Raw genomic sequence first — 23,192 nt, 5'->3', positions numbered from 1 at the left:
ATTTTTGACACTCACGTGACCGTATAATCCGTATATTTATTGATTTACTTCATCATGCTAAATAAATCATAATTTTCACTTTTATGTGTAAATGGTTGAAACAAAAGTGTGTGTACGTGTGTGCTGTTTGAGATAAGAGAGTTTTTTTTTTTGCAACAGACCAACGGCAGCATCAAGTTGGCAGTTGGGGCATTTGGCACCAATCTGCCCCCTCTTCACTACAAGTGAGGGCGCCGAGTCTTGGCACATGATGAATAGATCTGCACTGGCACTGAACAAAAGACCCAAGACACACACGCACACATACACACACACACACACACACACACACACACACACACACACACACACCACCCTCTGACATTAAAAAGAGAAAGATGACAGTAATGAGTAGGAAGTGTAAAGGTTGCGTGGAGGAGATATTGACTCTGTGTTATTGGGGTTCAGTGTTCAAGAGACAGAGAGCAACAAGGAGATTGGAGGAGTAGAAAGTCAAAGGCTTGAGTATTTTAAATTTAGTTGGGCTTGATTTACCGAAAGTGTGCTCAGTATTTTTCGGATTGGAGGGGGTCGGACGGGGGAAGGAGGATGGGGGTTAGCAGGGCGGGGAGGGGGGGTCTGCTGCAAAAATGACGATTGGGATGGATGGAATGGTTCAGACGGAGTGGCAGACATGCTGGAGCATAGCCAAAGCTTCTCGGGAACGCTGCCACAATCGTGAGCGACGAAGAAAGAGCGAGGGAGCAGAGAGGAACGGAAAAGCCATGCCTGCAGTGGAGAGACTTGGCAGGGCTTCCCCTCCTTTGTCTGTCTGGCTCAGGGCTGCAGCGCCAGAGGAAATCAAGAAATGTCCAGGCGTGGTGTGGTGGTGGTGGCGGCGGCGGCGGCGGTGGATGGGGACAATCCCTGCCTCGGCTCGGAAAAAGACGAGAGAGAAAAAGTTCTTTCAAACGTCTGAAAACTTAGCTTCTGAAAGGGCTATGGAAACCCCACCAAAAAAAACAAAACGAGCGATTTTGTCTTTTTGATCGATATTCCGCATTGGAGCCTTCGGACCCCAACGGGTTTTTGGAGACGACGTGGCATCACCATCGGATAAGTCGACCTGTAATGTTAATGGCAACAAAGTATTTGTGCGATTTTTTTGAAGTGCCGATCAACGTCTCTGAATCGGACATGAGCGTATGCTTGACCTCACAGGGTCCACGAGCAGCCGGAGGAAGGCCACGCAAGAGGTTTGTGAATGAATGCTTGTTGGATGTGTTTAACCAAATGAACTGGACGAAAGTTAAAGTCTTTTCGATAGATGGTTTCATTAATTTGAGCATAAGATCTTGATATTTGAGTTAAAACAAGTTGTTTTTGTTCAATTTTATATCTTCTGAAAACTGACCCGGAGGCCAAGTCAGGCCAGAAATCTTTAACTTGAAGACCAAAGCCGGTGTTCCCATAGTGTTTGACCTGTTGAGTATCTTTACCCAGTTGACTTGGTTGACAATGAATTCGCCAAATCAGTGGTTTGACCAAACAAATTGATCCATTTCGTAGATTTCCACAGCTTTTAATCATATCCCGTGGTCTTTATCAGCAGGTGCTGTGTCCCCGGTTGTCATTGAATTTTAGATGGTCAGATTTCCACTTGAAAGAATAACTTACTGAGAGGCTGAACAACAGGGTTTTGCTGCTGTAACCACACCCATCAGTGATGTCACAGGGTCCAAGAGTACACCTGTACATCACTGCAGCGGGGTGAAAAGTGAAGCCGCTGGAGGCCAACAACAACATTTTTAGTGAGCATTAAGGTACTCTTTATTAATTTCTCCCATGCTTGCTTAGAAGGTGAATTTAAAGTTGTTTTCTCGATCTTGGAACCAGCAGTTGACAATATAATGAATGAATGAATGAATGAATGAAAAGTACTTTATTAATCTCCAAGGAGAAATTCTTTGTCGTACTAGCAGCATCCCAATGCCATAAACTAAGTTAAACACACAGATGATAAAATAAAATAAATAATAACAGGAACAGCGGGTAACAGATGTATACATAAGTAAGAAAATTTTATCTTTTAATTTTTTAAATTTTTAATCTCTCCACAACGTCTGTTTCTTCTGCTGCTTTTGACTGTAGATTGTGTATGATCATAAATAATGGGTTTTAAGTATGTGTTTTATTTCAAATCCTGTGAGTTTAAAGCTATAGTTTTCACTTTTAAAATGTAACTTTTTCAGCAGTTTGGCTATTGGACGCATATGTGACGATAAAAATTATGCACATGCGTTCATTCTCAGAAAAAAATGCTTTTAAACTAGGCAGCAGTTCTTTTATGCTTCAGCTTTACTTTTAAACACCTTCATATTGTCATTATTGTCATATTACTCAAACTAAAGACACTTCTAAACTGTTGGTGCTGTTTCGTATGGCAGATTCAGTAATGAAAGTAAGTTTAAATGGAATGAAATTAAGAGTAGATGACCATTTACAAACTCTAGTTACCTCTAACAGTGTAATAACTTCAGAATCATGAAATAATGAAAGCTGAATAGTATCAAACCTGTCTTAACCCGGTGGAATGAATCACTTTATCAGTGGTTTCCAACATCTCATTGATAAATCCAATACATGTTTCTTATAGTATGTTACCTGGACATTGATACCCCTAGTTGACATTTTACTAATCCCCTGCCCCTCCACACAGATACTCAGAGGGGTGAAAAACTTCAAACAAAAGCCTAATGAAGAAATCATCCTCATTACAGCTTAATGCATTCAGACATCTGGCATCGGGTCTTTTAATTGGTCGGTATACTTGGGGTTAAATCATTATTATTGCAGCTTTCGGATTCAAGCTAATAAGACCACGAGTTCAAGATTTTAAGTAATACATTTAAAAAAAAACATGAAGTTGTCTCTGCGAGTTTAAGCCGAAAAACCCCTTTCCCTCCATATGGGTCTGGAGCAGTCCAACAGTTAGCTCACTTAGCTTTAGCCTGTAGACACAAGAACTGTTCATGTTTTCAGTCTCAGTTCTTAGTTTTGCTTTTGCACCTCAGAAGCTGCAGTAAAAGTGCGGTGAACCATCAGTGGTTCAGTGGTGAAATGGAAAAACAATTGATCTTTATCATTTTGAGAACGTAATTCAGGAACAAATAAACAATGTCCCCCTTGATAGATATTGATGTTAATTAAACGCGTGTGGGTTTTGAGCGCTCAGACAAAATAAGCAATTTGAAGCTGTCACTTTGGACAATCTTCCCTCCATTGTCTGTTCAATTCTTCAAGGGCCATTGTGTAGAAGTGGTGGGGTCCAACTGAATAATCCCCTCCGCTCCCTCCTTCCTTTCCTTACTTGTAGGAGACTCACAGTGGCCTTTAGGTAACGTTGCAAGTGCAACATGTTATGGCATCAAATGTCGGTTTTGGTGGGACAAAAACCAACATTGTGAAGCGGTCGCTTGTGTTTCTGGGTCATTGGGACGACGGTTCTGCCTAATTTTAAAAATTTTTACAAAACAAGCAATCCATTTAATGCAAAAAATAATCCGCAGATTACTGCGTAACAACAATAATCATTAGTTAATAGCTTTAAAATGATCTCAACCAACTACAACAGAGGGATCCTGTTTTTTATATTAATGCATGAGTGATAATACTCTAATGTTATCATATCCAGTATGATAGTACAGCAGTCTCTTGTAGTTTTTCTTCAGTAAAATACTTCCACCCATCACACACGCGTGTAACGTCCTCCTGGTGTCCTCGTCTGCTTCATCAGACACACAGGGGACCGGGGGAATCCAGGTGAAGCCGCATCAGCCCGTCCATCACGTCTCTTGAACACGTTAAGCGACACCGCAGCGTTACCGCGTTCAGCCGCTCCTCCTCCATCCATCTTACCGTTGTCACGGCAGTTACCACGACAACGCAGGAGAGAAAGCAGCGAACGAAAGTGCGTTTCTGTGTGTGCGTGCGCGGCTCCATCAGCAGGTGGCCCGATAACCTTGAAGGGCATAATGACGGGCGTTTAAGGGGGAGAACGCGAGCAACATAACGGATGAGGGGCCCATTAGATCGGCCGAAAGAGGGAGAGAGGCGGAGAAGAAAACATGGAGGGGAAGAGAGACGAGACGGAGGCTGAGACTTGAACTGTGCCGTCGCTCAGGAATCAAGAGACGAACGTTAGCTTTTACCAGTCGCACCATCAAAGTGATGAAGACAATAAAATAAAATATAAACATTATTCTGAAATGAACCATTCGGCCTAATGAGTGCTTTTTGTTGTCGTTTGCACTTTTAATATGTTTGCTTTCACTGAGTGTTTACGCGGCGGTTTTACTGCTGCTAAACTACTACTGCTACGTTGGCTAAACATAGCAGCAATGACGTGTGTGCCACACGGTGAGCTAGCTGTTTGTACGTTAGCTTCTTTAACCGGAAGACAATAATGTACACAGCGTGACGGAGAGCGGCCCTCGTATGTCGTATCATAAATGTGTACCAGAGTAATACATGTCTGTGTACATGCTGCAATAAACAACCACTCCAATCACTTATTAGGTATAACTAAAGCCGCGTGCCAAATGCCGAATATCTCCCGAGCGCTTTGAGTCTACAAGGACGTCGTCCAGACGTACAGCACACTTGTGTGCGAGTGCAAAAAACCATTACTTGAATGAACACTGTCGATGTACACAGCAGAATTACAGTTTCCCCGTCTGAAAGGGTCCAGTCAGCGCACCGTCTTCTAAGTGCATTTCCAACACACACACACACACACACACACACACACACAGCCTCACTGCTAATGGCTTTGGCGGATCGATCTCACACACACACACACACACACACACACACATATATGTTTACCCCGACCACCACTAGCGCACACACACACCTGTCAATCAAGTGTTTCAAAGGTTTGGAGACGAGGACCAAAAGGAGAACAAAACAGGAAGCGCGCATTGAAAAGGTGGAGAAGGTTCGCTGGAGATGATTCAATGTTGTTTTCGCTTCATGTCCACTCGGAGACCGGAAATACAGAGACCTCGTGTCGGGGGTTTCGCACTACGTCATCTTCCCATCCTCCGACATTGATCCGTCGGGGAAAAGGGGATCTGTGGTACCACTTCTATTAAGGTTCATTTATTTAAAAATGGCTGGGTCTTCGTGTTTTTTATTATCTTTCTTTCCAGAAAACCTCTTGGAAATGATTTATTCTGAAATCCTGTTATTCGACAGCAAATGCCTTTTTACTGTTATTGAGAGGTTGTTTTCTAGGGACTAGATGCTTCAGGATCTGACTCAAAAGATGTTTTTTTTTGGGATTATTATTATTGCAATGTTACGGTATACAAACAGAAAGCCCTCGATGAGTTCATCTGCAGATTAGGTTGCTCCAGTAAAAACTCAGGACCCCCTCGACAACCACGGTTGTGAAGTCGCTTTGAAACCGAGGTCTTCAGGGAGCCAAAATTTGGGACTGGATCGAGAATAGACCTGTGGAGAACCTAGAAGACGATGTAAAGGATTTCCAGAAAGGAGACCGCGAGGGCAGTCCGACCCCGTCTCAAAAGACCAGATCCAAACGGACCCAAACAGAGAAAGAACTTGCATATTAAAGTCTGCGCGACGCAGACACACCTTCCTGGGGGAAGCTCTGCACTTTTTCATTATTTTAAAAAGGCTTGCGTTTATTGTTTCCACCGCATTTCACACACAAGTGGAAGCATCTCCTTAACAACAGCCTTGGCCATTGTGTCCAAAGCCCATTGAAGTCCATGAAAGCAGTTTGTTTTTCCAACGTAAAACCCTTAAAAATCTCTCTCTCTCTCTCTCTCTCTCTCTCTCTCTCTCTCTCTCTCTCTCTCTCTCTCTCTCTATATATCTATATATATATAGATATATATATCTCTATCCTGAAGCGAGTACACGTCTTCCTCGAGGCTGTCAGCGGCAGAACAATGAGGATCAACACTGATGGTCGTGATGATGGGCAGTAATAAAAACAATGATGGCAATCAGAGTAGCTGATTGAGAGGCTCGCATGGAGGGAGGGAGGTTATGCTGTAGCGGGAAGAAAGAAGTGGAGAAGGAGAGATGGGTGGAGGAGGGAGACGTGAAAAGGGAGGCTGATAAGAAAGGAGGGAGCAGGAGGAAGAGGAAGAAACCAGGCAATCAGAACGAGCGAGAGAGCCGAGAGGAGGAGGAGGAGGAGGGAAGACGAGGGGTACTTTGTAGATTTAATTGCAGTGCAGTTAAGGCAATCTTGTGTGTGTGTGTGTGTGTGTGTGTGTGTGTGTGTGTGTGTGTGTGTGTGTGTGTGTGTGTGTGTGTGTGTGTGTCCAATATCCACTAGCCAGACATTAGCTGCAGTGTTTCATTCATCACTGTCAGGTCGGGAGCTCCAGGGGGGGAGGAAAAGGGGGAGCCCTGGACATCCAGGCCACAGCCCCTCTCCAGGCTCGTGGGGGCGGGTGGGGGGAGGGAAACGGGTAGCAGAGGTGGCGAATGCCTGCCAAACCACCGGCTATTGTGAGAATGTTAGCATGCTAGCGTTAGCATTTGTTAGAGCCTCAGAGCAGCAGATATATATACAAACACTCTCGCCGTATATATCTGTTTCAGATAAATGCCCTTTCAGGTTAGCACTGAACATGTAGATAAGTCATGAAACTATAATTTTTTTTATCGATTTTATTTAGTTTTTCATGGTTGTATAACAATTAATTCACCCCCAAATAAAACCCACGTCGATTTGACCATTTCCTGACAATTTACAGACGAAATAATTGATTTATGCTTTGGAAACATTTGCAGACAGATTGATCGATAACGCGAATTTGCAAAAAACAGTCGTTATGTGCGTCCTGGTGGTTTCGGGTAGCTTCTAAACTTTTAGTTACTTAAAGGTGCAATATACAATATTCAGAGGATTAATAGTATTGCTTAATTAATAAAAGAAAAAAGTGCATTATTTTACATTGCGGGCCTCTTGGTGTGTGTCAGCACCTTTTAAGGCCCTCTTTTCAGTGTTAACCGCCTTCTTAAATTAATCAGATAAAAAAGTTATTTATCAAAAGGGAATGTATACAGGGTCGTAGTTCCTCGCCGCACGCTTTGGAGCTCGTCTCGAAGCGTTTGTTTTACAATTCAAGTCATTTTTTCTTCCTTTTTTTACCCCGCGCGTAGTGACTGTGAGTGTGGGTCACCCGCTGTCAAAACACAGGTGACCCACACTCAATACTGTGCCTGAACGCCTCCCTTCGTCAAGCTTCTAGTGCACAATGGAAGGACAACAAGTTAAGAAAGAAGCGCAGGAAGTTGACTGTGACGCAGGAGCCTGACTCAGCATCTCAGTCAGCTCCGTGTGCCCGGGGACGAAAAGATACTTCGTCTTCTGCTTCATCCTATCGGCAAAACGTAGCCAAACTTTCTCTGCAGAATGATTTCTCCGGTATTCATACGCTGATGTAAGTGTGCAGTTAATTATAGATACAGTATATATAAATATGTATAGTCATTAAGGACAGTGACTTAAACGGCGACCTATTTATTTTTGTCTCTTCATATGGTACTTTTAGGGTTGCACCGCAGACAATTAAAAAGTGATGAAGGGCGCGATGAAGCTGATTCTGAAGCGGCTCTGCCTGCCTTCACGCAAGCGTGTAGGCCTGAGCTGAAATAGAGCAGCACTAATGGTGTGTGTGTGTGTGTGTGTGTGTGTGTGTGTGTGTGTGTGTGTGTGTGTGTGTGTGTACCGCAGATGTCACCATGGATATAGGCCTGTTCTGTGATCAGGCTTATCATTGTGACAGGATTTTGGGAGCCGCGGAAGAGGCTTGGAGGCAGGCTGGCTGCTAAATAAAAACCAAGCAGCTAGCCGTTTGATGTGAAGTGTCCTGAAGTGCCTCCTAACCTCATTCGCTGCTCTCTACCGCTGAGTAATAGAAAATTAGTCGCCAGTGCAAACCAGTCAGAAGCCGCCTTTTAATGTAGTTGAAATAAACAGCATTCTGCTCACGGACGCAACCTGCAAACAAGATATTTTGTGTACTTCTCGATGCACAACGATGCTGCGCGGAACAGTCTCTCTTACACACACACACACACACACACACACACACACACACACATATTGTTTGCATCCAACCAAAAACCAAAAATTATTCAATTAATCAACAAAAGGCGTTGTTATCATATCCAGTGAGATAAGGGCAACGACAGGAACAAGCGTTTCACAGGAGTGCAGCACGGAATAATTACTTCTCAGAAAAATGCCTCTGTATTTACTGTGTGTGTGTGTGTGTGTGTAAAGATAACTAGAGAATATAAATGAATGTTTTTGAGAAAGGTATTTATTTTCTGTATCACTTTCTTTCGCTGTGGTTGGGAAATGATTTATTCCTCGTCTAATCCCTGTGTGGTTATTTTTAGGCGACAGTGTATTCAGTAGTTGCCGCTCTGTGTGACAAAACGGAGAGAGCAGAGACTTTCATATTCCTGCTTGTGTTGATTTCAAAAAAAAAAAAAGTTTTACAGAGCGAGGCTACCTTCTTTCCCTCTGCTTCCAGGCTTTGTGCTAAGCTAAGCTAATAACCTCCCCGGCTCTCGCTCCATCATTAATGCTTCGATAACATGCTGCTGCTAAGACCTCTCAGGTTGAAGATTGACCTGAGCTTTAACGAGGTCAAACACCAACCAATAAGAATGATGAAGGTGCAATGTGTCCCGCCCTATCGGGTCAGGCAGTCAGTTTAACCACGCCCACAGAAATACCCTAATTTGAGAGCGCTATCGATCTTCTCATTTAACTCTGGGGAAGAGCTCTTGTGCTTGCAAATGCTCGCGGAACCAGTTGACATGGCAGCGTGTAAACGCTCTTGCCGCATCGGTTTGTGTCGGGGGGAGCTCACACGTGTTCCTGTCTTTGCTGAACTAAAGCCAGACATCAAGTCCTGTGCAGGAAAGCCACAGAGCGGGTCTACTACTTTGATAACGGGAACCTTTCCCCCGGCAGTCATTTCGATGATTCCAGAAATAGCTGCACGGGGGCGTGTGCGTGTGTGGTGTCGAGACTTATTAGTGAAAAAAGTGTGTACACCTCGTAGCGTGTCTGCATTTAGAGGTACAGTAGAAAAAAATATGGTAGACAGCTGATCTGCATCGTCTGCCTGCAGCTTCTGTTTTATTTTTAATCACGCTCGATGTGCGCGTGTACACACTGAGAAATATACAAATTAAATGTCAGTGGGGAAAGACAATATGTCGTGTGTGTGTGCGTGCGTGTGTGCGTGTGTGTGTGTGTGTGTGTGTGTGTGTGTGTCCAGTAATGAACATCCCTTTGCTGGTCCCAAAGGCAGCCATTACTAACACACACAGAAGAAAATGTGAGAGGAGGAGGAGGAGGAGGAAGAATACGAGTATCTTTACCCTTATAGATTAGCAGGATCTCACATTTTCATTTTGCAATCCTAGAGATGGGCAAGTTCTTGACGGCTGATGCTCTTTTGGAGAGAGTTAGTGCCCATTCCTCCAGAGCGTTAAAAAGGCGCTCACTCTTTCTGATTGTTCGCCACTATCGGCGTTGGAAGATATGTCGCTCCCAGACTTTTACGCTTCCGAACAGGCAGATAAAGGCGACGCGCCGAGTGTGATCAGATTGAAGTTATGATCAGCCAATCCAGGAAAAGCATTCAGATGAATCCATCAAATAAGACACAGGAAATAAGATCAAGAACCACATATTTATCATAGATGAAGCAAAGCAGCAAAATAAAAACAGCATAATTCATAAAGCAATGCTATTGCTTTCATGTTGCTATCTGTGTTATTTTATTCATTTGTATTTCATGTGATCTGTTGTTACATGTATTTCCTATCTTTGACTGTAACAGCTAACTTAAAATAATTTAGTAATTGTGATCCTGTTTTATATCAATGCATGAGTGATAATACTCTGTTATAATATCCAGTATGATCGTATAGCGGTCTCTTGCAAATGTTGTGCACATGCTGACAGAACCTACAACAGGAATACTGTGTGACGGGAAGCCAAATTCACAGCGGGGACGTAAAGGGACTGGCGGTGCGGAGCTGCTGCACCCAACCAACCAATCAGGATGGACAAAACCTTCCTCCTCCTCAGAATACAGAGGAAGATGAGAACGTGTCTGTGAAGATGTCAGACAGTCGGACTGACATCTGGATGAAAGGATGCTGGTGTAATCAGACTTCAGATTGTGTGTGTGTGTGCGTGTGTGCGTGTGCGCATGTGTGTGTGTGTGTGTGTGTGTGTTCCAAGTTGATGAGTGAATAGAGAATGCAGAATCCATACTGCTGATTGACAAGATGAAGTCTGCTCACAAATTGTGCTTTGATGTGTGTGTCTGTGTGTGTTTGTGTTTGTTTGTTTGTTTGTTTGGAGGACTGCTGATTGGTTGGCAGTATCCATCTGGCTGCTTTTGTCTATAGGCATGCTGCTCGACACGACAATTGTGCATCCATGCATGAACAGTGTGTGTGTGTGTGTGTGTGTGTGTGTGTGTGTGTGTGTATGCGTGTGTGGATAAGGGGGAGAGTGTGAGGAGGAGGAGGGGCGATCCAGATGTTGGGTTCATTCTCATTCTACTCCATCCCATTTATTTTAATCCATCTCCCTCCCCCCACAGCATTTTACAGAAAGCCATCTGCACACACACACACACACGTACTTACGCTCAGCCTCCGGCATGCTAACGCTAATGCGCGTTAGCTCAGCCAGGTGGCTGGGTGGCCTCAAATGGGCCCTGGTGCACCTCTGGCTGTGTGTTGATTGGAGTGAATGCAGCTGCTATGAAGTTCTGCAGAGCTGCTCGCCACTGTTTAAGTGGGTCAGTGTGGGTGTGTGTGTGCGCGCGCGCGTGTGTGTGTGTGTGTGTCTCAGTTGAATTCAGCACTGTATTACGGTGGTGGTGGTGTTATGAAAAATTTAGGCTTTCATTTGAAATATGTATTGTACATACGGCGAGCTGTTTTTTTTTTAAAGGACAAGGGAAATCACTTCAGAATACATTGCAACAAAAAGACACGTACACTGAAAAGTTAGCAGCAACATTAAAAATGCTCTTCCATGCGTTCATTGGTGGTAAAAAACTAAATCTAATATTTCTTAATAACACAACACTGTGTGAAGGAGCCTGCATAATAAGTACTTTCTGAACTCTCAGTAGTCTAAGTAACACTTAATGGGGTGTTCTTCTTCTTTTGCTGACGCAAAGGATCCAAGGACGCCACTGTGTTACTCGTGTCCCACAGCGATCGCTTTGCAGAAATTGATGAGCGGTCCCTTGCAGGCTGAGCACGACGTGATCAAAAAGACCCGTCTCTCACGTTCTCCCTCTATCGGTCTCTCTGGACTCATAAGGGAGGCTCAGGTGCTTATGTTTGACGTGCAAAGACGTGTCATTTTTGTCATTCTGTCTGTTTCTCATGCAGCCAAACACCATGTGAGCGGCAACAGGACTGTTCCACCTTTTCCAGAGGGGACCGAGATGGTTGTATTTGGTGAGTGTCTTCTTGTCAAAAAGAAATTAAAAATGCAGGCACAACGTTTTGCTCGTTCTGGTGCTATATGACCTACAATTTACTTCACGGTTTATTTAGCACATTAGACGGTGTTAATATACCTTGCATCACAGGCGAAGCTGTAGATTTCTTTCATTTTGGATTATTCTGCAGATTATTTTCTTGTTTTATTGATTTATCTTTTAGTCCAGTTATTCTCAAAGACCACAGGAGGTCTCAGTACGGCCAGAATTCCTTCCTTAGTCTTTTATTTAACATTCATATGAGCAACACACCTTCAAGCCACATGATGGAGCCTGACTGTTTGTATTGTTATGTTGTTTAGCCCGTTAATGCTACCTGAATGCATCATTTAGACCTCAGTTATGAAGTATTTAACACATGCATATGTTTTCAATAACTCATGCCTCAAACAAAATGGCCACTTTACCTCTTCGAGATAGTTTAAGATGATGCAGAATGGTCTCGTTCAGGCTTACATTGTTTTTTTTTAAGTGGGTCCCCTGAAATTAAGTTTGGGAAACCCCGGTTTTAGTCAAGAAAATGTCTCTCATAGTCCATGAAAACCTTCAGATTTTCAATTTGCTATCATATATGACAAAAAAAATAAAAGATGCCGGTTCGTTGCAGCTCTGAAGCGAGGCCTTCTCTGTCTTGTTGTCCGTTGAAACGGATTGTGACTTTGAAGTTTCGCTGTCTGACAAAAGTTTGGGGTTTCTTCTCCCGTAGGCATGGGCTGCTTCTGGGGAGCCGAGAGGAAGTTTTGGAGACAAAAAGGGGTTTATTCCACCCAAGTGGGCTACGCGGGAGGATACACACCTAACCCCACCTACAAGGAAACCTGCACAGGTAGCTTTTGCACACACACACACACGCACACACACACACACACACACACACACACACACACACACACTGCAGTGGGCAGCGCATTGTCTACTGAGAATCAATGGACTGTGGAAAACAAGACCGACATAAACAGAGTAGTGAATCATTTCCCCCAGGCCCTATTATACTGGGGCATGGATAAGGCTGCTACTGAAGCCTGACCACTCTGAGCTGATTGTGTGTGTGTGTGTGTGTGTGTGTGTGTGTGTGTATACTTCTGTGTGATGCATGTCCAGCCCGCCCAGTGATTTCCTCCAGCCAGCCAGTGCAGAGTGAATCAATCCCCAGACCATCATTCGGCCACCTGTCTCTTTTTCTTTGGGACTTAGTTTTTATTCTTCTGGAAACATAAGCGAGCGGCTGTCAGACGGCCACGTCAACGCCGAGCTGAAAAGATGTCGCCGCACGTTAATACGGCGAAGGTAACAATAAACACAGGCTGCGTCCCAAATCCCTTGTTATTAGCTATATAAGGAAGCACACTCACCTACTATCCAACATTTTAGTTGAGTAGGTAAAATGTATTAGTGATATAGTGACCCACAAAAACCTTAATGAAAAAAGCGTATGGATATACCATACGGTATAGGTTCACTATTGAAGCTAACAGTTGTAACATGTCACTATAACAATTGTGATTGGCAGTCCAGGAAGCATCCGCTGGGCCGCTTCTCTCGCATTTCTCTCGCCTGCCGATTCAGTAAATCTGGTTAAAATACGACGTAAATCCATCGGCGTCGCTCGAGAACACCGGTTGAGTGCGTGACTTATCCGTCCCGGAGTATTTTTAGCCGAACGGGAGCAGTTTACAAAACCCACAGGTCAATTGGTCGGCTGAGTTTTGGAGTCATGGTTGAGTGTTTTTTGCATTTTCCAACCTCGGCTTTGAACTTTTTAAAACGTGTATATTTCAAACACGTGGATATTCTTTGAGTGGGAATTGTTTAATCCACAATTGTTTTTCATCATATTCCCTACCTCCGTAAATCTCTAGACTTTCTACTGCGGAAGAGAAGCAGACAAACGCGTCTCTCTTCTCACTGCTTCTAAGAACAAAAAGATGGCCGTGTGTTTCTGTGATCAGCACGGCATCTTGGCGGAGCGCTGCATGACATCACTTGGCGATATTTACTGCTCCTGACACCTTTCCATCTTCAGGAGAGACCAAAAATATTCATGTTTGGTTAAATATTTACACTTGGATTAGTGTGAAGTTTGTAATGTGCTAATTCCATTTACACTTTTTTTTCTCTGTCTGATAGAAAAAATGTACCTGTATTTACGAGATAAAACGCTCCCACTCTTCATAATTTTCTCAATTTTTTCATTTTCCTCTCAAAGCCATCGTCCTCTACAGTCAGAAGACTTCATGTTAACGTCTGGCTGCTAATAGCTAAAATGTTTAGCATTTGTAATCTTTACCAAACCACATAATCTCTTATAAATACAATGAAAGGCCTGCAGGGATAACTTCCTAGGAGTGGACCAGCAGTGTCATTCAGCAGGAAGTAAAAATAAGGATGGATACTTCTGATGTATATCTATGTGCTGAAATGCTCTAAAGTCAAAACTCATGTTGAATAGGGACAATTATTTTCACAATTAAACGTACATACTGTGGACAACAACTCTGATCCGATTCAAGCCACTGCTTTATTTCCCGTCTATTCCGAAATGGATATATTCCTGCGAGATCGTCCTGGTGAGGCATTAATTTAATATCGACCGCTGCGTTGTCTCTGTCCGCCAATATCTACCGTAGGAATCCATAACTCCTGATATTAAAAAAGTAATAAGAGACAGAGAGAGATGGGAGTGCAGGTAGAACGAGAGACAGGAGGAAGATGAGGTGCGGCGTAATGGGTCACAGTGCATTACCGACACCAGCTGCCGTCGGTCTGTCTGCAGGACGGATCGCTCGTTGGGTGGAACATTCTAATCATCTCTGGACCGCTGTGGTCTTTTCCTGTATATACAAGTATTTCAAGATCGATTGGGATGCTTAGATCCCCCTGCAGTTGACAGAACAGCCTCAACTCAAGAGTCGCTTACTTGCTTGTTCTGGAGCTTTCGACCAGTCGGCCTTCAGGTCTGTTTTAGGACATTAACTTTGAAGTGCAAATCAAAAGTTTAAACATTTACAGTTATAATACAACACCAACCTATTTTTAAGGCCTTTTCCTAGAAAATGGCTTACATAAACTAAAAAGGGTGTATCTTTGCAACCACTTGGGCTATTTGAATAATGTGCGTGTTATAATAAAAGGTACACATGTGAGATTTTGTTCAGATGTGGTAATATATGTCTTTATGTTACTGATTGAGAGTAAATGCTATAAGGACCAACTCTAAGTCAAATCGTAGCACATATGTGAACATTCTCTCTGTAAAGGTTGACTTTGATAAAGTGAAGCAGAACAAAGTTTGAGAAGCTTTAGTGCAGAGAACGTTCAGGCGAGGATTACAAAATCTGCATTTGGGGCACATTTGCGCACATCTGGGACATTTGAATATTTCCATGAACCAAACCATATATTTCACTTATTACCTATGGTGTTCAATACATCCAAATATAGCAGTTTGGGACTTTTTTGTCATAAAAAAAGCTATGATTTACAGTTTTATATAACGATGACTCAGCCTGTCCTGGGGGTGGGGGGTGGTTTTTAATATTAACATTTAATATTATCTACGTGAGTCATCCTCAGCTAAAGCCTGCATGATCGGTCAAAGGCCGGAAGAAGCAAGTAAGTTGACCTTGAGGTGACAGTGTTTTGTTAACCGCAAGAGTTGTTTTTGATTCATGTAAAAAAAGAGACAAAACAATGTAACAAGAATAACAATGAAATAAAACAGTAAACAATGACAGTAAACATAGAGCAAACTCTCGATATACAAATTCTCATAAATACATTAATAAAGATTACATATCCAAAAAAGGAGTAAGGCACTTATAGCGTCCAACCGCTTCTCCATGACTCAAAGAATTACCCCAACGCGTCATACATAACTAATAAACAACTACCTAATGCTATTATGTTCAACTCAAATATTCCATTGTCGATCAGATATACCAAAGATGATGCTTCACATCCAATCTCCTTCATATTTAACCTAAAGAGAGGTTTCATCGCCATTTTCATACTACGAGTCAGTACAAATTCTACACATTGCACCTTTTACTTGAAGGATTACTGCATGAACAAACCTCCCACGATTGAAAGATATTCAGAAGCTATGAAATGGAAGGACCCCAAATGTTTGTGATGAAATCCCCAGTGATCCGAGTGGGTAGATCTATTCGTTGAACCCTGTGTGTGACCTCTGTGTGTCTCACGAACTCACAGAAGTTGTGCTCTGCAGGTATGACAGGCCACGCCGAGGTGGTGAGAGTCGTCTTCCATCCGGAGCAGATCAGCTTCGCCAGCCTGCTCAAAGTTTTCTGGGAAAATCACAACCCGACTCAAGGTACGACCTCCCGGCCACAGACGCTCTCGTGACTGAACCCCTTTGAGGAGGATAAAGAGTTTGTTTTTAGCGATGAGCTGTATTAAAATGTGGCTAAAAAGAATGTTTTTAGCGATTCCTGTGTGGAAACAGCATACCTTGTAGACACAAAAACATGGAGAAAAGGGTTGAAAATGTTATGGCGCTAAAGGTTCCATTAAAAACATCCATATGTTACTATGTTAGCAATGTTAGCAATTTGTTTGTTTGCAATTTAACGTGCTAAAAGGCTATATGCTAAACGCGTGAAACGTGTTACGAGAAGTGCTCCGTCAGCGGCAACACTGAGCGGGACTCTCTTTACGTCACATGCTAATTTAAAATGTGACAACGAGTTAGCGTGCTAATTGTGAGGTCATGGAAGTCATGAAGATTCATCCGGTGTCGCAAAAAGGTTTCCCTTTTTGACCAAAGTGAGGGATTGCCAGAGTGACGGACCCGCGCTGCCGTCTCGAGAGCCGCACCACTCGAGTGGCTGAAGCCTTTAAGCGAAACCAGACGTCGTGGTTGACAAGGCGGACAAGCCCACGTTGGAGCGCTGAAAGGAATACGTGATGAAATGATCAGTCCACAGTATAAAAAAAACCAACAATATCAAAAAACAAAAGAAATCTGCTTTCAGTCCTGCCAAGACAGACAAGTTGTATTTTTGGAAAAATGCTGTCAGCTGTTGTTTTCAGACCGTGTGGCGTCAGCTGAGAACGGAGGAGGACGAAGGCAACTCAACGTCAGCTGTAATGCAAAGTCTTGATGTGCGTGTGTGTGTGTGTGTGTGTTTGCGTGCGCGTGTTTAGGGATGCGACAGGGGAACGATGCCGGGACGGAGTACCGCTCCGCCGTCTACCCCGACACAAAGCAGCAGCTGGAGGAAGTTTTGGCCTCCAAAGATCAATACCAGAAGGTACACACACACCTATCCACGGATCGGCCTTTAACGCCTCTCTCACCATCAATTCCTTGTCACTCCTATCATTTTTCCTTTGACTCCATTTCCCAGCATCCCCCCCCCCCCCGCCCCCCTCTGCTGCCCATCCCTCTTTCTTTCGCTGTGTCTCAGAAACACTCACACAGATGCTTTTGGCGTCAGCAGAGGAACAGCGATATATAATGGATGTGTCTGTGCATGTAGCCCTCGCCATGTACACTATAACTATATGCTTTTAACACACGCACACGCACACACACACACACCAGATGTTCACACACTCCCTCTGTTGAACTCTCTCCTGCTGAGACTTCTGCACCACTATCCCACCAACAGGGCTTGTTGCCATGGAAACTAACGGCGAGGTTGTTACTCTATTCTTTTCCACTCTGGTGTAGTCTGGTCTTTGTGAACGTCCCCTTTTTCTCTTTCCAATATGTCCCTCTTTCCATTGCTTCTTCTCCGTCTCAAGCCCCCGGGTCTTTTCAGCAGGGTTTGTCCCTCGAGTGCGTCTTTGTTTTAGTCGTCCGGCCGCCGGACACGTCAAACTCTGTGTTTGTGATCTAATGGAAACACGAGCTGATGTGTTAGGTTCAAGCATTACTTACTTTTACAACACTATATCCTCATCAGGTGCTGTTCCTAATACCACAAGTGCACTTGACAAAAGCACTGTTTTAAGCATGGAATAGAAAACATTGATTCAATTCAATTAGTTCATTTTTTTTCTTGACCAAAACACAGAAAGTATTATTAGACTTCTTATAATAGAAGGTCTTGTTTGATACTCAACATCTTCCTCTATCTTTCCCACACAGACACTCAAATAGAGACAGTAGTTTTTTTTTTCTTTCTCCAAACATTACAAGGTTCTCTCTTACACAAACATAGAAATGAAGCGTTACGTCTTAAAGTTTAGCGACATTATGGGTCAATGAATTTGGTCGGCACACATCTCTCGCTCGTTTTCCCTTTGGTGTTGTCACTTGTCTGCAGATTTAGCTCTGTCGGCTGGCTGGAAGTCCCTTTTCGAGAGGAGCATTTCTGCTTTTGTTTCTTTCCATTTTTTTCGGGACGGTCACTGGAGTTGTGCAGGACGAAATAAGCCTAGATAACAAAAGAAAAGTCCTCCATTGTTTATCCATCATCCTTCTCAATGCCACAAACCACGCCCTCATACGTCCCCTCAGTAGGGGTGCAAAACGCTGCTGTAAACGCCGCCCACCGATTTGAGATATAGAATTTACTACTTATAAATCATACATCTTTCTCTCTCTGCCTGTGCCGCTGTGGTCTTTATGTTAATCCGATGACATTAAATGCAGACTTGTGTCGTGTTGGAAGTGATTCTTAAATGTTGGGTGTCTGACCAAGATCGTAGTTGTGACAGTGACGTTAACGTGACCAGGGTGCTTATTCAGACATGAGCGGCTTCAAATTCTCGTACACTTCCTCTAAAAAGCCAGTTTCTAAAGTTTAACAGCCTTCATGTGAAATGTCTTTATACTTATTTCCCAAGGCTTGAAAGACCAGCAGCGTGTTTCCCAGAAGTATCCAAATGTTAATATCATGCAGCTTGTTAAATGTGCCGGATGTTTCAGGGCCCAGAAAGCCCATTTAGTGGACATAAACTGGAGAAGTAGCTGATGTGTGCAAGTGTGCTTTTGTTCCCTCTTGCGTTGAGTTGAACTGTGATGAAATATCTTGTGTCACGTTAGCGGTGCTGTCCAAAGAGGATACCGTTGTGAAACAAAGCAGCGGTACGACAAAACACAACGCGGAACGGAAAAGAGCCGAAACGAGCTTCAGCATTAGGACCAAGGTATAGACACAAGTAGACACAATATATGTAAAAAAAGCCAAACAATAGTTTAGACTTTTACTGACCACATTCGTGCTCCCTGGAGGATTGACCTTTACCGGCACAAACAAGATGCTTGGTCCATTTGCAAGCTACATCTACATGTAGTACAACAAAAATGATGCACGAATAGTTCAAGAGGAAAAATTAGCTTCCCTCTGTGTTTGAACACAACAGACAATAAGAAGGTGAAATATTACAATTCACATATTAAAATGAACTGAAAACATGCTGTTAAAGAATTCAAGTTGTACCATAAAAACACAGACCACCCCAGACCTAGTAGCGACCTGTCAATCACAAGGTAGCCCCGCCCCAAAAGCATACCTTGCTTTATGGTCTAGATGAGAACATAAAGTTGCGTGAACAATGTTTACTGAGGTTATAAATCAAGTCAGAAGTTGGATTATTTTCTCACAGACTTCTATACAATCTGACCTCTTTTTGCAACCTGAGGGGTCGCCCCCTAATGGCCATTAGAAAGAATGCGAGTTTAAGACACTTCCACACAAGATCATATAATAATGTAACAGACATGTCTTGAGCACATTTATGCCCCTCAGAGGATTGTCATCCTGCGTGCAACATTTCCATTTTTAGCGGTCAGAAAGACTCTAAGAATATCATTCTGTGCGTGTATTTATTGAATTTTGTGAGGTTTCATGAAGAAAGCTTTCATGTATAATGCTCTTCGATAGATTCCCTTCATGTAATCACTCCATCCTTCTATCAGTCATTGGAGATTTTGTTTCCTCTCATTTTTTTTTCTCACCAGATTGCATCCCCCACTCTCTCCCATCTGTGTGTGTGTGTGTGTGTGTGTGTGTGTGTGTGTGTGTGTGTGTGTGTGTGTGTGTGTGTGTGTGTGTGTGTGTGAGCAGTTGGCCTACAGCAAACACACTCCATGCCAAACCATCTGGGCCTTAAATCTGTCCTCCACAAAAAAAAAAAAAAACGCTTTAGTTGCAAAACTGACATGCACGAGCACACGCATATGCGTACACTGACTTCTACATTTTGTTCGCATCGTTCTCATTTGTATGCCTATAGTATAGCTACATGTGATCAAGCCCTCTATATCTGATGTTTCACACAAAGCCTCAACATTTTCAGCCCCCCCCCCAAAAAAAGGACGAGGCCAGTTCAATAATTCAGTGTTTCTTTTCCTCCTCACTGACGAGAGCGGATGCAGCGTTCACCTCCGCGCACTGACTTTGTGCGCATTCGCACAGCGGCATCTTTGAAATATTAATGCATCTTTGCTCCCCAAAAAACATCTCGGGCGAGGTCCCCCTCTCTCCCGCCGATGAAGTCTTTGTAGGTGGCTCTCTTTCTCTTTGTCCCCGCGGCCGCTGGCCACCACGCTCTCCTCGCTCCAAACAAACTGAACATGTAAAATGCATCACGGCGCAGAGAGACTTTCCCAGGACACGCCGTCCCAGACACTTGCAGAATTTTTTATCAGGAGCCACTCTGATCCCCCGAGCCAAGTGATGCCTAATTCTTCTTCTTCTTCTTCTTCTTCTTCTTCTTCTTCTTCTTCTTCTTCTTCTTCTGCTTCTTCTTCTTCTTCTTCTTTCTTCTCCCCAGCCACGTTTCACGCATCGGAACATAAAAGATGGATGGGTGAAAAAGTGATGTGCAGATGGAAGGAGAGAGAGAAATTTGAGGCCGGGAGTGGTGATAAAGAGAGAGAATAGTCTGGTTAATTTGGTGTCAGGGTATTGACTATGTTCTCTGCGCCGCCACGGCTTGATTGTATTGTTCACACGGAGTGATTGGGGAATTTGGTGTGTGTGTGTGTGTGTGAGTGAAGTACAACAGCACTGCAGAAAATTACCTTGCAGGCGGCTGGCGTTTGTCTGCAGCATGAAAGGAGCCTCCCTTTTCTTCTCTTGCCTCCTACCCATCATTAGGGTGTGCACTGCGTCTAAAATGGCAGGTGGAAGTGGTAACAGTGTGTGTGTGTGTGTGTGTGTGTGTGTCTGTCTGTGTGTGTACTTGCATGCTTGCTTTATGTAATAATGTGTGCTCACTCGGTGGGTGCTGAAGCAGCGTGTACTCATTGTTCTGGCATCTCTTTCCCTCTTGATGCACCTCTCCGGCTTCATTTTTTTTTCATGAACACTCGTATATCTTCTTCTAAACACAAAACAGATGCTTTTTCTTCCCTTCCTTTCTCTTTTCCTCTTTGTCTATGAAATCCCTCTCCAGCGCTTTTAACATGCCAGCTTCACCTTTTTTTGTTGTTTTTTTTTTGTTCCTGCCTCTCGGGTGCTTATCAGCACTACTCACGTTTTCCCGTGCTTTACCAGAGCAGTCAAGGTATTTGCATTTCAAATGAGAAATCTACTTCTCTGACATGCAAATTAATGGATGTGAATTATGCATCTATAGCACGCTGCTAACACAGCGGCAGGAGCTGCCCAAATACACGCACTGAAACACAGAGGAGGAAGGTTGAGGATGCCGTGAGACATATCATGGAAAATGGAGCCATTTGGGGGTAACGCAGGTTGGTGTCGGATTGATGTCGGTGTCCATAATTTTAAACGCTTAAAGCCAAATATAGACAATAGTTTTTGCGCTGATGTTCATTGTCTAAAAGGAATAGTCCAGCACAATCTTTGTAGTGTGAAGTACTCGCCCCTGTAGACTTGAAACCAGACTCTGCAAGAGAAGGGGACTCCAGTGGCGACCCAGAAAAAGTGTGCGTCAAAACACATCAAAACATTGATTTTAAATTCACTTCCCTGTCATCGATCTTTGAGTTTAGTACTATGGAAACGTTTTTGGGAATAACTCACTGCAGTGTGCGCTACTCCCAACGGAGGCTCTGAGTCGTGAACATTCACATCAACGGTGGAAACGGTGTTAAAGTTAAAAAACACGTTTTTCTGCGAAGACCTGCAGAGACCTCAAAGAGTATCATCCGATAATTGACTTTGGGCCTTTACACATCAAGGACAAAACGGAAAAAAAACTAAATGAAAAAAACACAGAATATGCATTCAAACCTTGTCCTCATGCCATGCAGTCCACTAAAAAAAGTAAGGTTCGCACTGTCCCTCACATGTGCATATACAAGAGATATAATTGATGCATCGCGTTCTCTACTCATCTTTTACAACGACTGTGTTACGCACAGACCTCCTGGGTAGTTTTGTGCTCTGTCTGTTTCTGTTGTGTTGTCTGTCAATCACCTTGTCTCTCGTTCCAGACTCCTCCCACCTCGTGTGCTGTCCTCCTGTTTGATTGCAAGCCCCGCCCTCATTGTTTCCACCTGTGTCTCGTTCCCCTGTGGCCCCGTTTAAAAAAAAACGCATATATGTATGTGTGTGTATATATATATATATATATATATATATATATATATATATATATATATATATATATATATATATATATATATATATGCGGTTTGGCCTTTCATTTACACGAAAACGGAAATTTTTATCACGGAAAGCGATCATTTCTAAAAACTCCGGCCAAAGCGGAGATCTATGAAAACTCCGTTTGCGTGTTTGCGTGTGCACTCGGTCAAACGGAGTTTCAGGTCCTCAAACGTCACCGTACGCGACTAAAAATGCATCACGTCATATATGAGCGTCCTCTGTTTACATTTTGCTTCCTGATCACGGCGCTCGGTGGCGTATTTATCCGGGTTCATGTAAACAGAAACTTTTTGGGAAACGATCATGTGTGTACGACGTTATTTTTGAAAACGGCGGGGCAGAAATATTCGTTTCCGTAAATGCCCGGCGACGTGTAGATGTGGCGTGTGTCACCAGCTCCCTGGTAGACTACATGTACATTCTGACACGTGTCATGTCCATCGCGTAACGTTGGCTATCAAACTTGGGAAAAATGTTCTCTAAACGTTCTCTTGACAGTAGTTTATGTTTTCCGTTCTTTTGTCGGCCGCTCACCGTCACGAGCAAGTTCAATGGCTGTAGTTCCCCAGATGTTCTCTTTATATCTACTTTGTTTGCCAAAAAGGGCACAAAGTTGCAAGACAAAATTGACCAACGATCAATGTCCGAGTCTGTTTTTATTAGCCACTATGAATAATTAATGACAATGTAATTTGAAGATGTCTGAATGTGTTGTTCACGAGAGCAAAAGTCATTATTTTTTCGGTAGTCTTCTTTTTATCGACCACCTTAAATTCGCTGAAATCGAAACAGCTGCAAAAGAAAAACACCTGGACTGTGAAAGTACAAACGTTTTGAAGATGGTGTGGACTGGCTCATCGTGATGGATGGGTTCCAATTTTTGTACAATTTATTGGCTCAAATATTCATGTTTGGACTGACAAGGACTCATTGCAGAAGGCAAGTCATCTCCGCAGCCATCATCGACTCCCACTTAAAAACAACAGGCGGCGTTGCCTGAAACTAGCAAATCACCGTCAACAAAATGTTGCTTTTGTTGCTTTGATAATTGATG

General features: G+C 43.3%; 1 protein-coding gene across 2 annotated transcripts in view; it reads left to right on the top strand.

Moving 5' to 3' along the window:
- The window catches only part of msraa (methionine sulfoxide reductase Aa), a 29,529-nt gene that overhangs the window by 1,249 nt on the left and 5,088 nt on the right, over nucleotides 1–23,192 (top strand). The window contains exons 1-5 of one of the 2 annotated variants that reach the window (XM_068577437.1): nucleotides 903–1,235; nucleotides 11,473–11,541; nucleotides 12,292–12,411; nucleotides 15,814–15,918; nucleotides 16,752–16,858. In XM_068577437.1, coding sequence (XP_068433538.1) covers nucleotides 11,529–11,541; nucleotides 12,292–12,411; nucleotides 15,814–15,918; nucleotides 16,752–16,858 — 345 coding nt within the window. In that variant the 5' untranslated portion in view covers nucleotides 903–1,235; nucleotides 11,473–11,528. Of the gene's footprint in view, nucleotides 1–902; nucleotides 1,236–11,472; nucleotides 11,542–12,291; nucleotides 12,412–15,813; nucleotides 15,919–16,751; nucleotides 16,859–23,192 lie in introns of those variants that run through there. The other variant, XM_068577436.1, reaches the window with a different exon arrangement.

This window comes from Clinocottus analis, unplaced genomic scaffold, assembly GCF_023055335.1.
Source record: "Clinocottus analis isolate CAN_PGR_092001 unplaced genomic scaffold, fCliAna1.0.p SCAF_15, whole genome shotgun sequence".
NCBI classification, from domain to species: domain Eukaryota; kingdom Metazoa; phylum Chordata; class Actinopteri; order Perciformes; family Cottidae; genus Clinocottus; species Clinocottus analis.
The sequence above is the reverse complement of the archived record's forward strand: the minus strand, read 5'-3'. Positions and strand labels throughout refer to the sequence as shown.